The sequence below is a fragment of the Oncorhynchus masou genome, chromosome 17 (genome assembly GCF_036934945.1).
Source record: "Oncorhynchus masou masou isolate Uvic2021 chromosome 17, UVic_Omas_1.1, whole genome shotgun sequence".
Lineage (NCBI taxonomy): Eukaryota > Metazoa > Chordata > Actinopteri > Salmoniformes > Salmonidae > Oncorhynchus > Oncorhynchus masou.
In genome coordinates this window covers 11,548,448-11,563,776 of record NC_088228.1, presented here as the reverse complement: position 1 = coordinate 11,563,776, position 15,329 = coordinate 11,548,448, and the positions used below count along the sequence as shown (strand labels likewise).

The 15,329-nt window shown below is 41.0% G+C and overlaps 2 protein-coding genes across 2 annotated transcripts; one reads left to right on the top strand and one right to left on the bottom strand.

Moving 5' to 3' along the window:
* Positions 1-2,238: 2,238 nt before the first annotated feature.
* Positions 2,239-5,180, bottom strand: zgc:153913 (carboxypeptidase N subunit 2). The gene is made up of 2 exons (XM_064992270.1): positions 4,972-5,180; positions 2,239-4,649 (listed from the first exon to the last, which is right to left on the bottom strand). The coding sequence occupies exon 2, from the start codon at positions 4,641-4,643 to the stop codon at positions 3,045-3,047; it is 1,599 nt and encodes a 532-aa protein (XP_064848342.1). The 5' UTR covers positions 4,644-4,649; positions 4,972-5,180; the 3' UTR covers positions 2,239-3,044.
* Positions 5,181-7,856: 2,676 nt separating this feature from the next.
* Positions 7,857-15,031, top strand: cldn1 (claudin 1). Its single transcript, XM_064992269.1, has 4 exons — positions 7,857-8,425; positions 9,569-9,733; positions 10,099-10,183; positions 10,408-15,031. The coding sequence occupies exons 1-4, from the start codon at positions 8,203-8,205 to the stop codon at positions 10,568-10,570; spliced, it is 636 nt and encodes a 211-aa protein (XP_064848341.1). The 5' UTR covers positions 7,857-8,202; the 3' UTR covers positions 10,571-15,031.
* Positions 15,032-15,329: the final 298 nt, after the last annotated feature.

Below are 15,329 nucleotides of genomic sequence, written 5' to 3'. Positions count from 1 at the left end.
CCACCCTCCAAGCTGAAGAGGTGCTGTGTGAAGTATGGTGCCCAGCACCAACTAGCCTATCAGTGAAGGACTGGGGGTTAAAAGGTGGTTTTCAACCAGCCTCGCAGGACAGCAGCACAGCATCTCAACTCCCTCCCCACTGCTGTAAATTTGCCATTCCATCACTTCTATTCCCCTGCTAATCTGGTAACTGTCAGTGATGGTCTAATGGATCTTAATGACTGATTTGATGGTGATGATAACTCTAGAAAGGAGATAAGAGAGGGGTCCCGGTCTGGCTACTTGACCTCTCCTCAGGACATCAGTCATTACAGCTGGTGATTGGGTTGTTAGCCGTATGGTTGTACTCAAGCTAATTTACAGTCTGATTGATTTATGTTGATGTTAGTATTTGACCTGTTATAACTGTCCCTAAGTGCAAATAAAGATGGTAAACTTTATACCGGTGTAAATAAAGGAACAAACTTCATACCAGTGCAACGCTGCTCTGCATTCCATACCGAGTAGCTGATTGATTGAAAAGACACGTTTTAAAGGAATTATAGATTTGTGTTCAATCAACAAAATGCTAAACCTTAAATTCAATATGTATTTTGGGGTTAGTGTCCAGCTTCGTCTTAATTGCTGAATAGACTTGTTGTGCACCAAAGCTGTAGGCATCTGGCCCCAGGCATAAGCGACAAAAGCGGTTGCTTAGGGCCCCTATTTTAGGAACTTCTATTGAGAGTAAGAATAGTAGTACACCAAGCACAATTTCTAAATTCGGCTGTGCTTCAGCAGTAGTTGGTAGTTAGTCCAGCCAGCTATCTAAACTTGCAGTTATCATTGCCAAATACAAACCGGTATGCAGGACACATACCCTTACCTCTAGGGGGCCCTCAATGATTTTGTTAGTAATTCTCACTCAGATATCATACTGTATTAACATGGCATAAGTCATTGCAAAATGTGTAACTACGCCCCATGAGAAGATGTGTAACTACGCCCCATGAGAAGATGTGTAACTACGCCCCATGAGAAAATGTGTAACTACGCCCCATGAGAAAATGTGTAACTACGCCCCATGAGAAGATGTGTAACTACGCCCCATGAGAAAATGTGTAACTACGCCCCATGAGAATATGTGTAACTACGCCCCATGAGAAGATGTGTAACTACGCCCCATGAGGAAATGTGTAACTACGCCCCATGAGAAAATGTGTAACTACGCCCCATGAGAAAATGTGTAACTACGCCCCATGAGAAAATGTGTAACTACGCCACATGAGAAAATGTGTAACTACGCCCCATGAGAAAATGTGTAGAATTGCAGGAAATTAACTTTCAAACTTACATTTTTCTCTCCGCTATCAAGAGGGGGACCGATAAAATGTTTTACTGCTAGTTGGGGGGGGGGGCTCCCCTACCAAATCTCACTTAGGGCCCTTAAAAGGCTAGGGCCGGCCCTGATTATAGGATCAGTGATATTTGAGTGAACACCCCAGTACTTATATTGTGCTCATTTGGTGATCATTAGATATGTGTATCGGGACAAATATTTCCCCACAATTCATGTTTACCTCTTAGTTTTGCTCAAGAGAGGATTACTATGTTTCATGCCATCCCTGGCAACTTTGGACGCTGCAAGTTTGTCATTTGAATTGTGATGTCAGCTCAGACCAAGGACACAATTGACCCGATGACCCCTGACCCTTATAAACCCTGGGGTTAGAGTGCTTTATTCAAGGTGTTGCCATCTGTGGGCCCCACTCATCCCTTTCCCCCTAACCCCCTCCTTCCTCATTTCTCTCTTTTCTCTCCCTGGTACTATCATCTTCTCCTGTGTCCAGGGGCAGAGGGGTGTGAAGACAGGTCTCTGTGGACGACTTGTTTGTCTCGATCAACTTTTAAACCCCAGAATAAAAGAGTGAGAGAAGCTCTTAAATTGATCTCCATGGGGGAGATTTGTATGCACCTACACCCATGCTTGTGTTTGTTGGATTTGTGTTCCAGAATTTTGTCTTCTCTGATTTCGCTATAACATGTTTGATCTTTTGCAGGGTCTTTCTTATTTAAATTATTTATAATAAATCATAATACAAGAGGTATTCAAATATATTTCCAAATGGATTACTGCTTAGATTTTTTTTTAAATCATATCCATATGTTAACTGCATTGATTACTTTAAAATGGAGAGAAACAAGGTTACCACATTAATTATGTTGTCTTCCACAGAAGGATTGATAGTTTTATAGATGTTCAATTAGCCATAGACAGATTGTCAGTTTAATGAATTAACATTTACATTTAAGCCATTTAGCAGACGCTCTTATCCAGAGCGACTTACAAATTGGTGAATTCACCTTCTGACATCAATTAAGACTGATCAACAACACAACACAACAAAGTTCATTACTGGGGTGGTTGAAAGCTATATGTGAATTTGTTGTTGCATGTCAAAAGAGTTACCATCTACTACATCTAAACATGTGTGTTGATGTTTGAGAATCTACAAGTGACAGAGGTGCCGAAAGCAAGAGTCAACTTAAGGAACATGGCCAGTGAAGTCAATGGAGGAATAGAGTCATCTGCTGGCAAGAGCATGCATTGCAGTAGATATATCTGTTAGTATATGATTGTGTGGATGGTACTATGTTCATTACATAGTCTCTAGAACATTAGAGATGAACTTTGAACCTCGCAAGGGATAGTTCATCCACCTCTCTTATCTCTCAGCTATGAGTGGGAAACACCGTCAGCCTGGTTATCAGTTTTGAGTTGAGTTAAGTCTGTACAATATTGACATTGGCAGTAGGAGAGATTTAAGAGCATACCAATACTGCTTGTGTCTGCAAGACATCATATTATAAAATATTCAAAGCCAATACCTTCGAAATTAAATTAAATTCAGGTGAAATTCACTCTCATCTCATATACAGTATGTTGGTATATAAAATATTGTGTGTTTGATAAAACTCTATGATATACATAGATGGATAAAGAAAATCCAATCTGCATAGAGAAGTTATTGCAAAGCTTCAGCCCATGTGCTGATGAACACCATTCACACAGTGAGAGTTATAGTCCCATTGCTACACTGTGAAGATTCTGCCCAGTCCTTTTTCATAATGTACTCAGATGTGGTGCCGTCCCCTTCTTTGAAATGCACCATAAGTCTCAATGGGGAACATTTAGTCACTTTGCACTCGATAGTCATGTTGTCGTTGATGAACTGGACAGTACACTTGCTAGGGTGTGGTCTCTCTTCCAAGCCTTGGAAGGGGGTAGCTTTGGCTCTAGAAGAGAAATTACCTGGACACACCAGCTGGTCCCTCTCTAAGGAGACCAGACTATGTCCTCTCAAAGGCTCAGGGCCTTTACAATACACATTACTCAGGTCCTCCACCAAGTGACCGTGCTCCGACACATAGTCATACAGATATAGCATGTGGCAGTCGCAGCTCCAGGGGTTCCTGCGCAGTCTCATCACGTTCTCGTGTAAGAACGTGTCAAAGAAGCCCTGAGGAAGGGTCTGGAGGTTGTTCTCTGAGAGGTTCAGCTGCTCCAAGAAGGCCTGGTCCTCAAACAGCATGGCCTCCAGAGAGCTCAGGTTGTTATTCTGCAGGTGGATGATTTCAATCTTTGTGAGATCTTGGAAGATAGTTCCCGGCAGCGATGTGAGCTGGTTCTCCGAGAGGTCCAGGTTTTGCAGGCCCGTCAGGTTCCGAAAGACATCCTCTGGAAGGTTAGTGAGCTGGTTCATTGACAGAAACAGGTGTGTGAGACTGGTTAGACGGCCGAATGAGTCAGACGAAAGCTGAACCAGCCTGTTGCCTTTGAGATCCAGCTCTCTCAAGCCAACGGGAAAGGTTCCAGAGCTCACATTTGTGATCAAGTTGCTGCGAAGGTTCAGCTCCTCTAGTTTCTGTAAATGTGAAAAGACACCCTGAGGGAGGTAAGATATCTGGTTTCCCTGCAGGCAAAGCTCTTTCACGTGGGAGATGTTGTGGAAAGTGTCGGGCAAGAGGACATTGATCATATTGTAGCCCAGTTTGAGGGACTCCAGCTGGGACAAGCCGCTGAGGAGCTCATTATCCACCCCTGTGAGCATGTTCAGGGACAGGTCAAGAGCGTGAATACTCAGGTTCTGGAAGAGCTGCCTGGGCAGGTGGGAGATGATGTTGCCCTTCAGCTGAAGAGTCCTCAGCTTCTGAAGTGAACTGAAGAGGCCGTCATTCAGTGACTTGAACCTGTTGAAGTTGAGCAAAAGCTTGGTGAGGTTTCTCTGTTTGCTGAAAGTACCTGGGTTCAAACAATCCAGCCAAGAGTTGCCGCTGATCTCCAGCTCCTCGAGCCCGGTCAAGTGATCAAAGGCCATGGTGGAGACATCCTGCAGCAAATTGTTGAAGAAGACCAGCTTGGTGAGATGGCGGCTGTACTGCATCGTGATCGAGCCCAGGTGCGTCATTCCCGTCGTCATAATGACCAACTCCTTCACCTGTGTGGAGATGTTCATGGGCATGCTTCTCATGCTCTCCTCAGAACACATCACCTTAGTCGGCGTGAAACACTGGCATCTGGGAGGACAATTTATGTCGGAAGTGTTCCCTTGGTAAGAGAGGTGGAGCATCAGCCATAACATGGAATCAAAGTATTTCCACATAATTCACTGTAGAAATAGAATGAAGAGATTTGAATGTATATTGTATATTATAGTATTTCAAATAACTCTGTTCTTTGAGTGAGCACATTGAGTACAGTGGGCAAAATGGAACACTTTTCCCAAATGTATTGGGTGAAGGGAATTACAATTCAGCTAGATGCTGACTGTGATGTTGACATCAACCCTCAAGCAAAACCTCCCTGATATTTAGCATTTCACAGAAAGTAATGCTATTAGCTAACAATTTTTAAGACATAGCAAGGCCATTGCTGGCTGTTTGATAGTCTGTTTCTTAATCTCATAATCAAGAAAAACAGTCATAACATACCTGTGTTTTGTATCTTTGTTTAGAATTCCCACAAAGCAGAGGAAATAAGTTCCCTTGTGGATTTGAGGGCTGAGTCCAACTGAGTCCAACACTGTGCAAATCCACCCACAACATACCTACATTAGGCAAGACAAACCCTTTGGCTGTTGGACAGATTCTGTCATTCAATCATTAGCTCACAGGGGATGGGGACGGGACAGTTTCCGAAGTCAAATTGGGTTGCTGAGAATCAAAGAGGTTCGTATGATATACAGTAGATATAGGGGTCCCATTTTGGAGACACTCTCCACTGGTCATTGGGCGCTGCACTGTGACTGCCCTCTGAATCAGCCTAATCAGCCTAAAGCGTGTGTGTGTGTGTGTGTGTGTGTGTGTGTGTGTGTGTGTGTGTGTGTGTGTGTGTGTGTGTGTGTGTGTGTGTGTGTGTGTGTGTGTGTGTGTGTGTGTGTGTGTGTGTGTGTGTGTGTGTGTGTGTGTGTGTGTGTGTGTGTGTGTGTGTGTGTGTGTGTGTGTGTGTGTGTGTCGGACATGTTGGGTTCAGGAAGCAGAAGAGAAATGTCCATCTCGAAGTATTATTATATACCAGGCCATGTGCAAACACTTTTACCAGAGACCTTCCTAGAGCAATCAAGTGATTCTATTACAAACAGTAGCAGAGAAGTAGAAGAAAAAACAAGACATGTTCTGGCTTGGATGATAATTTAAGTGTGAGACTTCACTAAACCATTACTGGACAACAGCCGTCATGGGCCCCAGCTGAATCTCTTTGGAGAGCAATTTGCCTTGTTACAGTATAAGAATAATGTGACTTGTTACTTAAAACCGGAATTTCTATTGTACCTGAAATTGTATTTCTTGTTGTGTCATTAGACTACAGCAGGAAAATAATCCTGCAGCAACTGGAATTTTGGAATTATTTATGTGGATTATATTTAATGGACATTTTTTGTAAGGGTTGCTACATTTCTCGTTAGGGAACATCAAGTCAAGTCTGACATTTTAAAGTGGAAATGACAAAGCCGTTTTAATCATTGAAAATTCTGAGCAACATTGTGGTCAAATTAAGATCCTAGTCTTTAATTTCTCTCACTAACTTTATTATGTAAGATATCCTTTTTTTCTACACAAAATTATGTTTTCCAATTATATTTTCTAGATGTAATGTAAATGGAGAAATTCTCAACTGACATGAAGTCATATTTTAAAGCTAAATCTGTCGCATTTGGAATCATAAAAAAATTATCTGTGTCAAAGTCGCTGTCTTCCTTGTAGTTGTAGAGTTCTGAAGGTCTATTCAAATGATTCCATTCATTAGAATAACACCACAGTGTTCTATTAATTGTATGAAGGCGATTCTGTGGTGATGCCCTCTCTGTCATCATGTATGAAATTATATGGTTCTGATGGAATTTGTTAGATTAGGTCTTTATGAAAGCAGGTTTGTGTGTCTTTAGTTTTTATGTTGTGTTGTTTTCTCAAGTGCGAAAAAGGGCTAGAAAAGGTTTCATTCATTACGCTCATTCATGATCAAAATACCTGATAGACTTAGCATACCATTGGAAACGTGTTTTTTCTATCAAGTCATTGGTAGCCTACGACTTCATTTTCTTGATCAACTCAATAAAACCATTTGATCATTAAATTAAATAAATAAAAACCTGTAAAAGAAACTAGTGTCACACTTCACTGCGCCCTTTTAAAATAAGGACAAAAAACTTCCACGAGGCGGCAATTACAACCCTTATCCAAAATGAATGGAATTCCAGGACATTCCTTCAGGTGGCCTCAAAGGATGCGCTGTGTGTAGACTAAATCAGGGAGGTACTGAAGGGGCGTCCGACAATATATATATATATATGTGTGTATGTGTTTTTATGAATATCGCGAGCAACAACCGAATAAACACATTTTGAATAACATAGACTACCTACAGTAAAAAAGAGGAGATCTTCATTCTAATAATGTCAACTTTCTTTTTTCAATCCTAATATTGAGCAAATTACACTCATTGGAATATCTGACATAGGCTTTGAAAAAACATGTTTTGCCAAACTGCAGCTCTTACCGGAAATGTGTTTTGTATTACCTTTCCAGCTATTAGGCTATTTAAGAGTTTACACTTCCTCCAATGATTATGTGGGTAGGTCAATATAATGGAGAAAAAAAACGATCTCCCAAATCTATTAATTTTAAAATGTTGATTTGCCTATTTCTCCTTGCTATTACCATTCAGCTGGTGATAAAACAAGATATGTGATAAACACGTGAGGTGGGGTCTCCCTGGGTCGCCGGTTTGCCTGGGAGGGGGTCCCTAAATTACTAAATGTAAACTACACCTTTACCATAGCGCCAAATAAGCGCAGGTTGACGTTAATTAAGATGAGTCCTGTCCTGGAGACAGAACGGAGGGATTTCTGATAGATGGGCCAGCTGAAAAGTCAAAATTGGCTATATGGTACAAAGTCTTGAAAACAAAAATATTTGTTTGGTCATGATTTAAGGGTTAGGCATTAGGGTTAGCTGTTTGGTTAAGGTTAGGGTTAAAGTTAGGGTAAGGTTTAAAATCAGATGTCATGACTTTGTGGCTGTGCCATCTATTGACCACTCTGCGGTGCTGCCTCCAGAATAAGATAAGATTCATGATAAAAAACGCTAAACTGCCAACCAAGCGCAGACTGATATATCGAAGATGTTCTATTATATTGATAAGAACATAAAGTGACCGCTCCAACAATGGAAAATGCATGTCCTAAAGATGGAGGAAGGCGAGAGGAGGCGAGATCACGTGGGACCATTCCAATGAGAGGGTAGATACCCGTGTGACTAGGCAGAACTCCGAAATATAATAACTGTTTTCAAAGTTGCCGAAATGCCACGTGCGTCCATTTATATCAGTGCATTCGTAATAACCTAACCATTACGAAACTTATATTCGATCAAATAAGGCTCTTGTAGCAAATTAGCAATTCCATTTTTTATTGACCAAATCCGACACTCTCATTGGCCATAAAATAATAACCTCACGTCGTGGTCTTATCTTCGTGGACAGATTTTGGGCGGAGTAAACCCTCTCGCTTCATCTCTTCCTCTCTGGCTATACCTGAAGTTTTGAGGACTCTTCTGGAATTTGGGATTTTATGTGGATTTTATGTGAATACTGAGTGGACCTAATTGATCTCTTCTATATTATTGAGGATTAATCTTTGATTTATTAACCATCTATTTAGTGAAATGGCAAACGCGGGGATACAGCTCCTTGGATTCGTCTTGTCTTTTCTTGGCTTTATCGGGTTGATAGCATCCACGATCATGGCCGAGTGGAAACTGTCATCCTATGCTGGGGACAACATCATAACGGCGCAAGCCATGTACGAGGGGCTTTGGAAGTCTTGTGTGTCACAGAGCACTGGTCAAATCCAGTGTAAAGTGTACGATTCACTGCTCCAACTAACGGGTAATTTATTACTTACATTTATTTTTCATGCTTTACGGTACTATAAAAACAATTATAAACGGTTTACCAATACTTTTTTCATGGTTCAAAACGTAGTACCAGAAGGCCTATAAATTAATCAACATCTGTAAAGTGTTCATAAAATACTTGATACTACTCCACTATTGGAGCAAGGAACACAAGCATTTCACTACACCCGCAATAACATCTGCTAAATATGTGTATGTGACCAATAAAATGTGATTTGAAATAAATTAATCTGATCCATTTACCTTTGAAAAAAATACATTAACCTACAATAGACTAAGTGAGGTTTAACAACCTATCCCCCAATGCTACAGAGATCTCATGCATGTAAAGACAAGCCTTGAGAATGCCAAGGATAACCATCATGCCTGCTCCCCGTGGTAACAGATGAAAACACCTGAACTCCATCTACACTAGGTTTAAAACCCAACCCCATTGTGCGCCATTGTCTGATACAATGGAAATCTGAAGTCCATATTTATTCAAAATCCAATTTCTTAACAAATGTTTGAAGAATGTTTTAATAAAGCAATAATGCCCGAGTGGGTGTGGTACAGTTTATTGCCAATATACCATGGCTAAGGGCGGTTTTACGCACGACGCAACACGGAACGCCTGGATACATTCCTGAGCCGTGGTATATTGGAAATATACCACAAACACCAGAGGTGCCTTATTACTATTATAAACTGGTTACCAACTTCATTAAAGCAGTAAAAATACATGTTTTGTCATACCCGTGGTTTACAGTCTGATATACCATGGCTTTCAGCCTATCAGCATTCACAGCTGGAACCACCCAGTTTATAATATACATTCAGCATTTTCCTTGTCAAATGAACCTGCATTTGTTTTACATTCAAGGTGATGAGAGCTATAATACATTTGCATTCCTGCCCAATTATCCCTTTTCTATTATAATTTTATTAATTCTGAATACATTGAGAATATAATATTCTTTAGGCAATCTGACATTATTCAGGAGCTAGGCTATATGTAGGCCCTATGACGTATGTAATAACATGTAATGGCATAGTAATGACATAATCATTAAAGCTCAAATATGAAATGATATTATTGATTGATTGTGTCTTCTGGCCTTTCTCTTGCTCCCAGGGATGGTGCAGGGCACACGAGGTCTCATGGTGGGTGCCATCCTGTTGGCTGGCATTGCGATCCTGGTGGCCATGGTGGGCATGAAGTGTACCACCTGTCTGGCTGAGGACCAAGAGAAGAAGGACAAAGTTGCCCTGACTGGAGGAATCATCATCATTATCGCAGGTGGGGGGTTATAGTCCACACAGTGCCATGCAATAGATCTTTATTCATCTATTTGCATGAATATTGTTCTTCTTCTTTTGTTTGTTGCTGAAACAGTTCTGACTTGACACACCAAAGAAAGTGTTATACAAAGGTGTTGACTAAAGAAAAAAACACACTGGAAGTCATGCTAACTAGTAGTTAGTACCTCACCCACATGTTTAAACATAGTAGGGGTACTTACTTTTAAACTTGATGTCATGTTTCCTCTGCCTACCCTGTAATTTCATACTGCATTGCAAGCCCACATTTTTTTTCAACCAGATTCTTTCTACATAAATATCTATTGATGATTTTTCCTATGACGTTGTCCTCCTGTCACATAGGTCTGTGTGCTCTGGTGGGGACTTCCTGGTACGGGAACAGAATAGCAAAGGAATTCTACGACCCCTTCACTCCTACAAATTCCAGGTGTGCTGTCATCATCATTTTGACAGGGGACTAGGAAGGCTTTGTTTGTCTTTGGGGAGAATCATAACCAAGCTGGGTTTTGTGTAAATTATGCAATATATTACGATTGTGTGAATATTATAGATACGCAATATTTAATGTTTGCAGTTGTGCCTCTATACATAACTTACCATAATCAATGTTTAGTTCTTGATTGATATTGTTATTGAAATGTCTATCTGCAGGTATGAGTTTGGCAAGGCCTTGTTCGTAGGTTGGGGCTCTGCTTGCTTCACCATCATAGGTGGAGCCTTCCTCTGTTGCAACTGCTCCAGTGAAGGCTCAGGAAAGTCCTCCCGCTACCCCCCGAACCGCTCCGCTGCCCCACCAGGCAGAGACTACGTCTAGAGCCTGGGGATATCCAGGAGACCAGGGTCGTGTTCATTAGGGTAGACGTTTCAAAATGTTGTGCAATGGAAATTGAAAGCAAGCCTTTACTTACTGGTCAGGTAGTGCCTTCCCGTTTCACCCTATTTAAGTCCGTTTTTCCTCTGTTTTGTGCTGAACATGACCCACCTCCATCCAGCCACTCTCTATTCTGGGTACAGCACTGCCTAGGGTCAAAGCTGGGGTTATTTTTGATGATTTGATGGTTGGTTTGGTTTGATTCATGATTTCTGTTATTTTCATTTCTGGTTGTTTTACTGTGAGACACTCCACTAGCAAGCAATATATCCATGATGCATACATACAGTACTCTATTACTATTTTCACACTATCGATTCAACCCAAACTGCACAGTGCTGGCTCTGATATTTTCTTTTCACACCGTTCATGATTCCAGCAACTATGGTGGATGCGTAACGAGGACAGCACTGTTCAGTTAGTTCGGCTCAGTAGTGTGAAAATAGTATTTGTGTGTAGTTTGAGATGTACAGTGCATTCGGAAAGTATTTAGACCCCTTGACTTTTTCCACGTTTTGTGACATTACAGCCTTATTCTAAAATGGATTAAATTGCCCCCCCCCCCCCCCACATCAATCTACACACAATACCCCATAATGACAAAGCAAAAACAGTTGATTTTTTATTTGAGCAAATGTATAAAAAAAATGGAAATATTACATTTACATAAGTATTCAGGTGCTTTACTCAGCACTCTGTTGAAGCACCTTTGGCAGCGATTACAGCCTTGAGTCTTCTTGGGTATGACGCTCCAAGCTTGCCACACCTGTATTTGGGGAGTTTGTCCCATTCTTCTCTGCAGATCCTCTCAAGCTCTTTGTGTTAAATGCTCTACAACAAAGCTTTCTTAGTGTCCAACAAGCTTTCTCTGCCCTTAACCTTGTTCTGAACACCTCAAAACAAAGGTCATGTGGTTTGATAAGAAGAATGCCCCTCTCCCCACCGGTGTGATTACTACCTCAGAGTTTAAAGCTTGGGGTAGTCACCTCATACGAGTACTTGGGAGTGTGGCTAGAAGGTACACTGTCATTCTTTCAGCACATATCAAAGCTGCAGGCTAAAGTTAAATCTAGACTTAGTTTCCTCTATCGTAATTGCTCCTCTTTCACCACAGCTGCCAAACTAACCCTGATTCAGATGACCATCCTACCCATGCTAGATTACGGAGACATAATTTATAGATCGGCAGGTAAAGGTGCTCTCGGGCGGCTAGATGTTCTTTACCATTTGGCCATCAGATTTGCCACCAATGCTCCTTATAGGACACATCACTGCACTCTATACTCCTCTGTAAACTAGTCATCTCTGTATACCTGTCGCAAGACCCACTCGTTGATGCTTATTTACAAAATCCTCTCAGGCCTCACTCCCCCTATCTGAGATATCTACTGCAGCCCTCATCTTCCACATTCAACACCCATTCTGATAGTCACATTCTGTTAAAGGTCCCCAAAGCACACACATCCCTGGGTCGCTCGTCTTTTCAGTTTGCTTCAGCTAGTGACTGGAACGAGCTGCAACAAACACTCAAACTGGACAGTTTGATTTCCATCTCTTCATTCAAAGAGTCAATCATGGACACTCTTACTGACAGTTGTGGCTGCTTCGTGTGATGTATTGTTGTCTCACCTTCCTGCCCTTTGTGCTGTTGTCTGTGCCCAATAATGTTCGTACCATGTTGTGCTGCTGCCATGTTGTGTTGCTACCATGTTGTAGACATGTTGTGTTGCTATCATGCTGTGTTTTCATGTGTTGCTGCCATGCTACGTTGTTGTCGTAGGTCTCGCTTTATGTAGTCTTGTGGTGTCTCTCCTGTCGTGATGTGTGTTTTGACCTATATTAAAAATAAATAAAAAGTATAATTAAATCGCAGCCCCCATCCCCGCTGGAGGCCTTTTGCCTTCCGGTAGGCCGTCAATGTAAATAAGAATATGTTCTTAACGGACTTGCCTAGTTGAATAAAGGTTAAATAAAAAGTTATGTCAGGTTGGATGGGGAGTGTTGCTGCACAGCTATTTTCAGGTCTCTCCAGAGATGTTCAATCAAGTTCATGTCCAGGCTCTGGCTGGGCCACTCAATGACATTCATTGGAAGGTAAACCTTCGCCCCAGTCTGAGGTACTGACCGCTCTGGAGCAGGTTTTCATCAAGGATCTCTCTGTACTTTGCTCCATTCATCTTTCCCTAAATCCTGACTAGTCTCCCAGTCCCTGCTGCTGAAAAACGTCCCCACAGTATGATGCTGCCCAATGGTGGAACAAACTCCCTCACGACGCCAGGACAGCGGAGTCAATCACCACCTTCCGGAGACACCTGAAACCCCACCTCTTCAAGGAATACCTAGGATAGGATAAGTAATCCTCCTCACCACCCCCCCCCCCCTTAATGATTTAGATGCACTATTGTAAAGTGGCTGTTCCACTGGATGTCAGAAGGTGAATTCACCAATTTGTAAGTCGCTCTGGATAAGAGCGTCTGCTAAATGACTTAAATGTAATGTAAATGTATGCTGCCACCACCATGCTTCATCGTAGGGATGGTGACAGGTTAACTCCAGACGTGACACTTGGCATTCAGGCCAAAGAGTTCAATCGTGGTTTCATCAGTCCAGAGCATCTTGTTTCTCATGGTCTGAGCCCTTCTCCTCCGATTGCTCAGTTTGGCCTGGTAGCCAGCTCTAGGAAGAGTCTTGGTGGTTCCAAACTTCTTCCATTTAAGAATAATGGAGGCCACTGTGTTCTTGGGGACCTTCAATGCTGCAGAATTTTTTGGGTACCCTTCACCAGAACTGTGCCTCAACACAATCCTCTCTCGCAGTTCTACAGACAATTCTTTTGACCTCATGGCTTGGTTTTTGCTCGGACATGCGCTGCCAACTGTGGGACCTTCTATAGACAGGAGCCTTTCCAAATCATGTCCAATCAATTGAATTTACCACAGGTGGACTCCAATCAAGTTGTAGAAAACTCTCAAGGATGATCAATGGAAACAGGATGCACCTGAGCTCAATTTCTCATAGGAAAGGGTCTGATGACTTATGTAAATAAGATATTTCTGTTTTTACTTTTGTTACATTTGCAAACATTTCTAAAAACCTGTTTCCGCTTTGTCATTATGGGGTATTGTGTGTAGATTGCTGAGGATTTGGGGGGATTATAATCCATTTTAGAATAAGGCAGTAACGTAACAAAATGTGGAAAAGGGGTCTGAATACTTTCCGAATTCACTGTAGCTTGCTAATGCTGTGAGCAGTATCTTCTCAAAAATGCACTAAAATACAATGGTGTAAAGTACCTAAGTAAAAAATACTTTGAAGTACTACTTAAGTCGTTTTTTGGGGTATCTGTACTTTACTATTTATATTTTTGACAACTTTTACTTCACCACATTCCTAAAGAAAATAATGTACTTTTTACTCCATATAGACACCCAAAAGTACTCGTTACATTTTTTTATGCTTGGCGTGACAGGAAAATGGTCCAATTCACACTTATCAAGAGAAAATCCCTAGCCATCCTACTGCCTCTGCTCAGGCGGACTCACTAAACACAAATGCTTCTGAGTGTTGGGGTGTGCCTCTAGCTATCCAAACAAATAAAAAATAAGAACATTTTGACATTTAGTTTGCTTAATATAAGCAATTTGAAATGATTTATACGTTTACTTCTGATACTTAATAAGGTTGAATTACAAATACTTTTAGACTTTTACTCAACTAGTATTTTACTGGGTGACTTACTTGAGTCATTTTCTTTTAAGGTATCTTTACTTTCACTCAAGTATGACAAATGCATACTTTTTCTACCACTGCTGAAATATAAATGTGATTTATTTTACTGTGCATTTGTGGGTTAGAATATTACAAACAAATAAATAGGATTGGGTGGTTACTATACTCTTATGCTATTTTTTTAATGTAGGAGTTTACCTAAATAGTTTTGTTTACATTGTATTTTCTGAGCTGTATCAAATTATGTCCCTTTTTTTACCAGATTTTGTTAAGTTATGTGTGATAATAGATAAATAAACCTTGCTGTTGTTTTTAAAGGTAAGGGTTTTTCTTTTATTTAGAGGTCAGGTATTATGAAACACATATTTAGAGATTGTGTAACACAGTAACTAAATTAGATCTATAGTTCTCTCCTGTCTCCCGTTAGCTCCTGCGTTTTATTTTGAAAAGGGAGTTGTCTCGACTTGATTTGTGCGGATATACCTTGTGCCTGCAGTAACACGCCTCTGAGGGTCTTTAGAACATTTGAGAGGAATTTCTAGAAAATAATTTATATTTAAAAATCACCATTGAATTTTCAATAGATATGAACATGAATATCCCACTCTCAATTATGTTGACAATATTCATGTTTATTTAACTGTATCCAAATGTAGACTAAAACTAGTGAAATAAAGAATAAACATTCTCATCCTTGATGTTCCAACATGCGTACTGTAGGCAAAACCTTTACTCCTCTCCAAGGAAATCATAGGTAACTTTCTTCCAGATACTATCTTTAGAATGTGTTTCAGTACAGTCGTTGGTTTCAGTAAACAATCCTCAGCGGTAAAACGTGTAACCCCAGGGTTAGGATTTCACGGCACGCCCAGTCATTCTAACAGAGCCAAGATGCTGGGTGGGGAGTGACTAAATCAAAAGGTATTCTTCATATCTCCAACAACCTGCCTTTACTTGTTCCTGGAACCTTCCC

Excerpts from the sequence above, each read along its gene's own strand:
- zgc:153913 (XM_064992270.1), bottom strand. The coding sequence starts at position 4,643 with ATGTGGAAATACTTTGATTCCATGTTATGGCTGATGCTCCACCTCTCT.
- cldn1 (XM_064992269.1), top strand. The coding sequence starts at position 8,203 with ATGGCAAACGCGGGGATACAGCTCCTTGGATTCGTCTTGTCTTTTCTT. Across the intron at positions 8,426-9,568 it reads TTCACTGCTCCAACTAACGG|GGATGGTGCAGGGCACACGA; the intron begins GTAATTTATTAC and ends TCTTGCTCCCAG. Across the intron at positions 9,734-10,098 it reads AATCATCATCATTATCGCAG|GTCTGTGTGCTCTGGTGGGG; the intron begins GTGGGGGGTTAT and ends CCTGTCACATAG.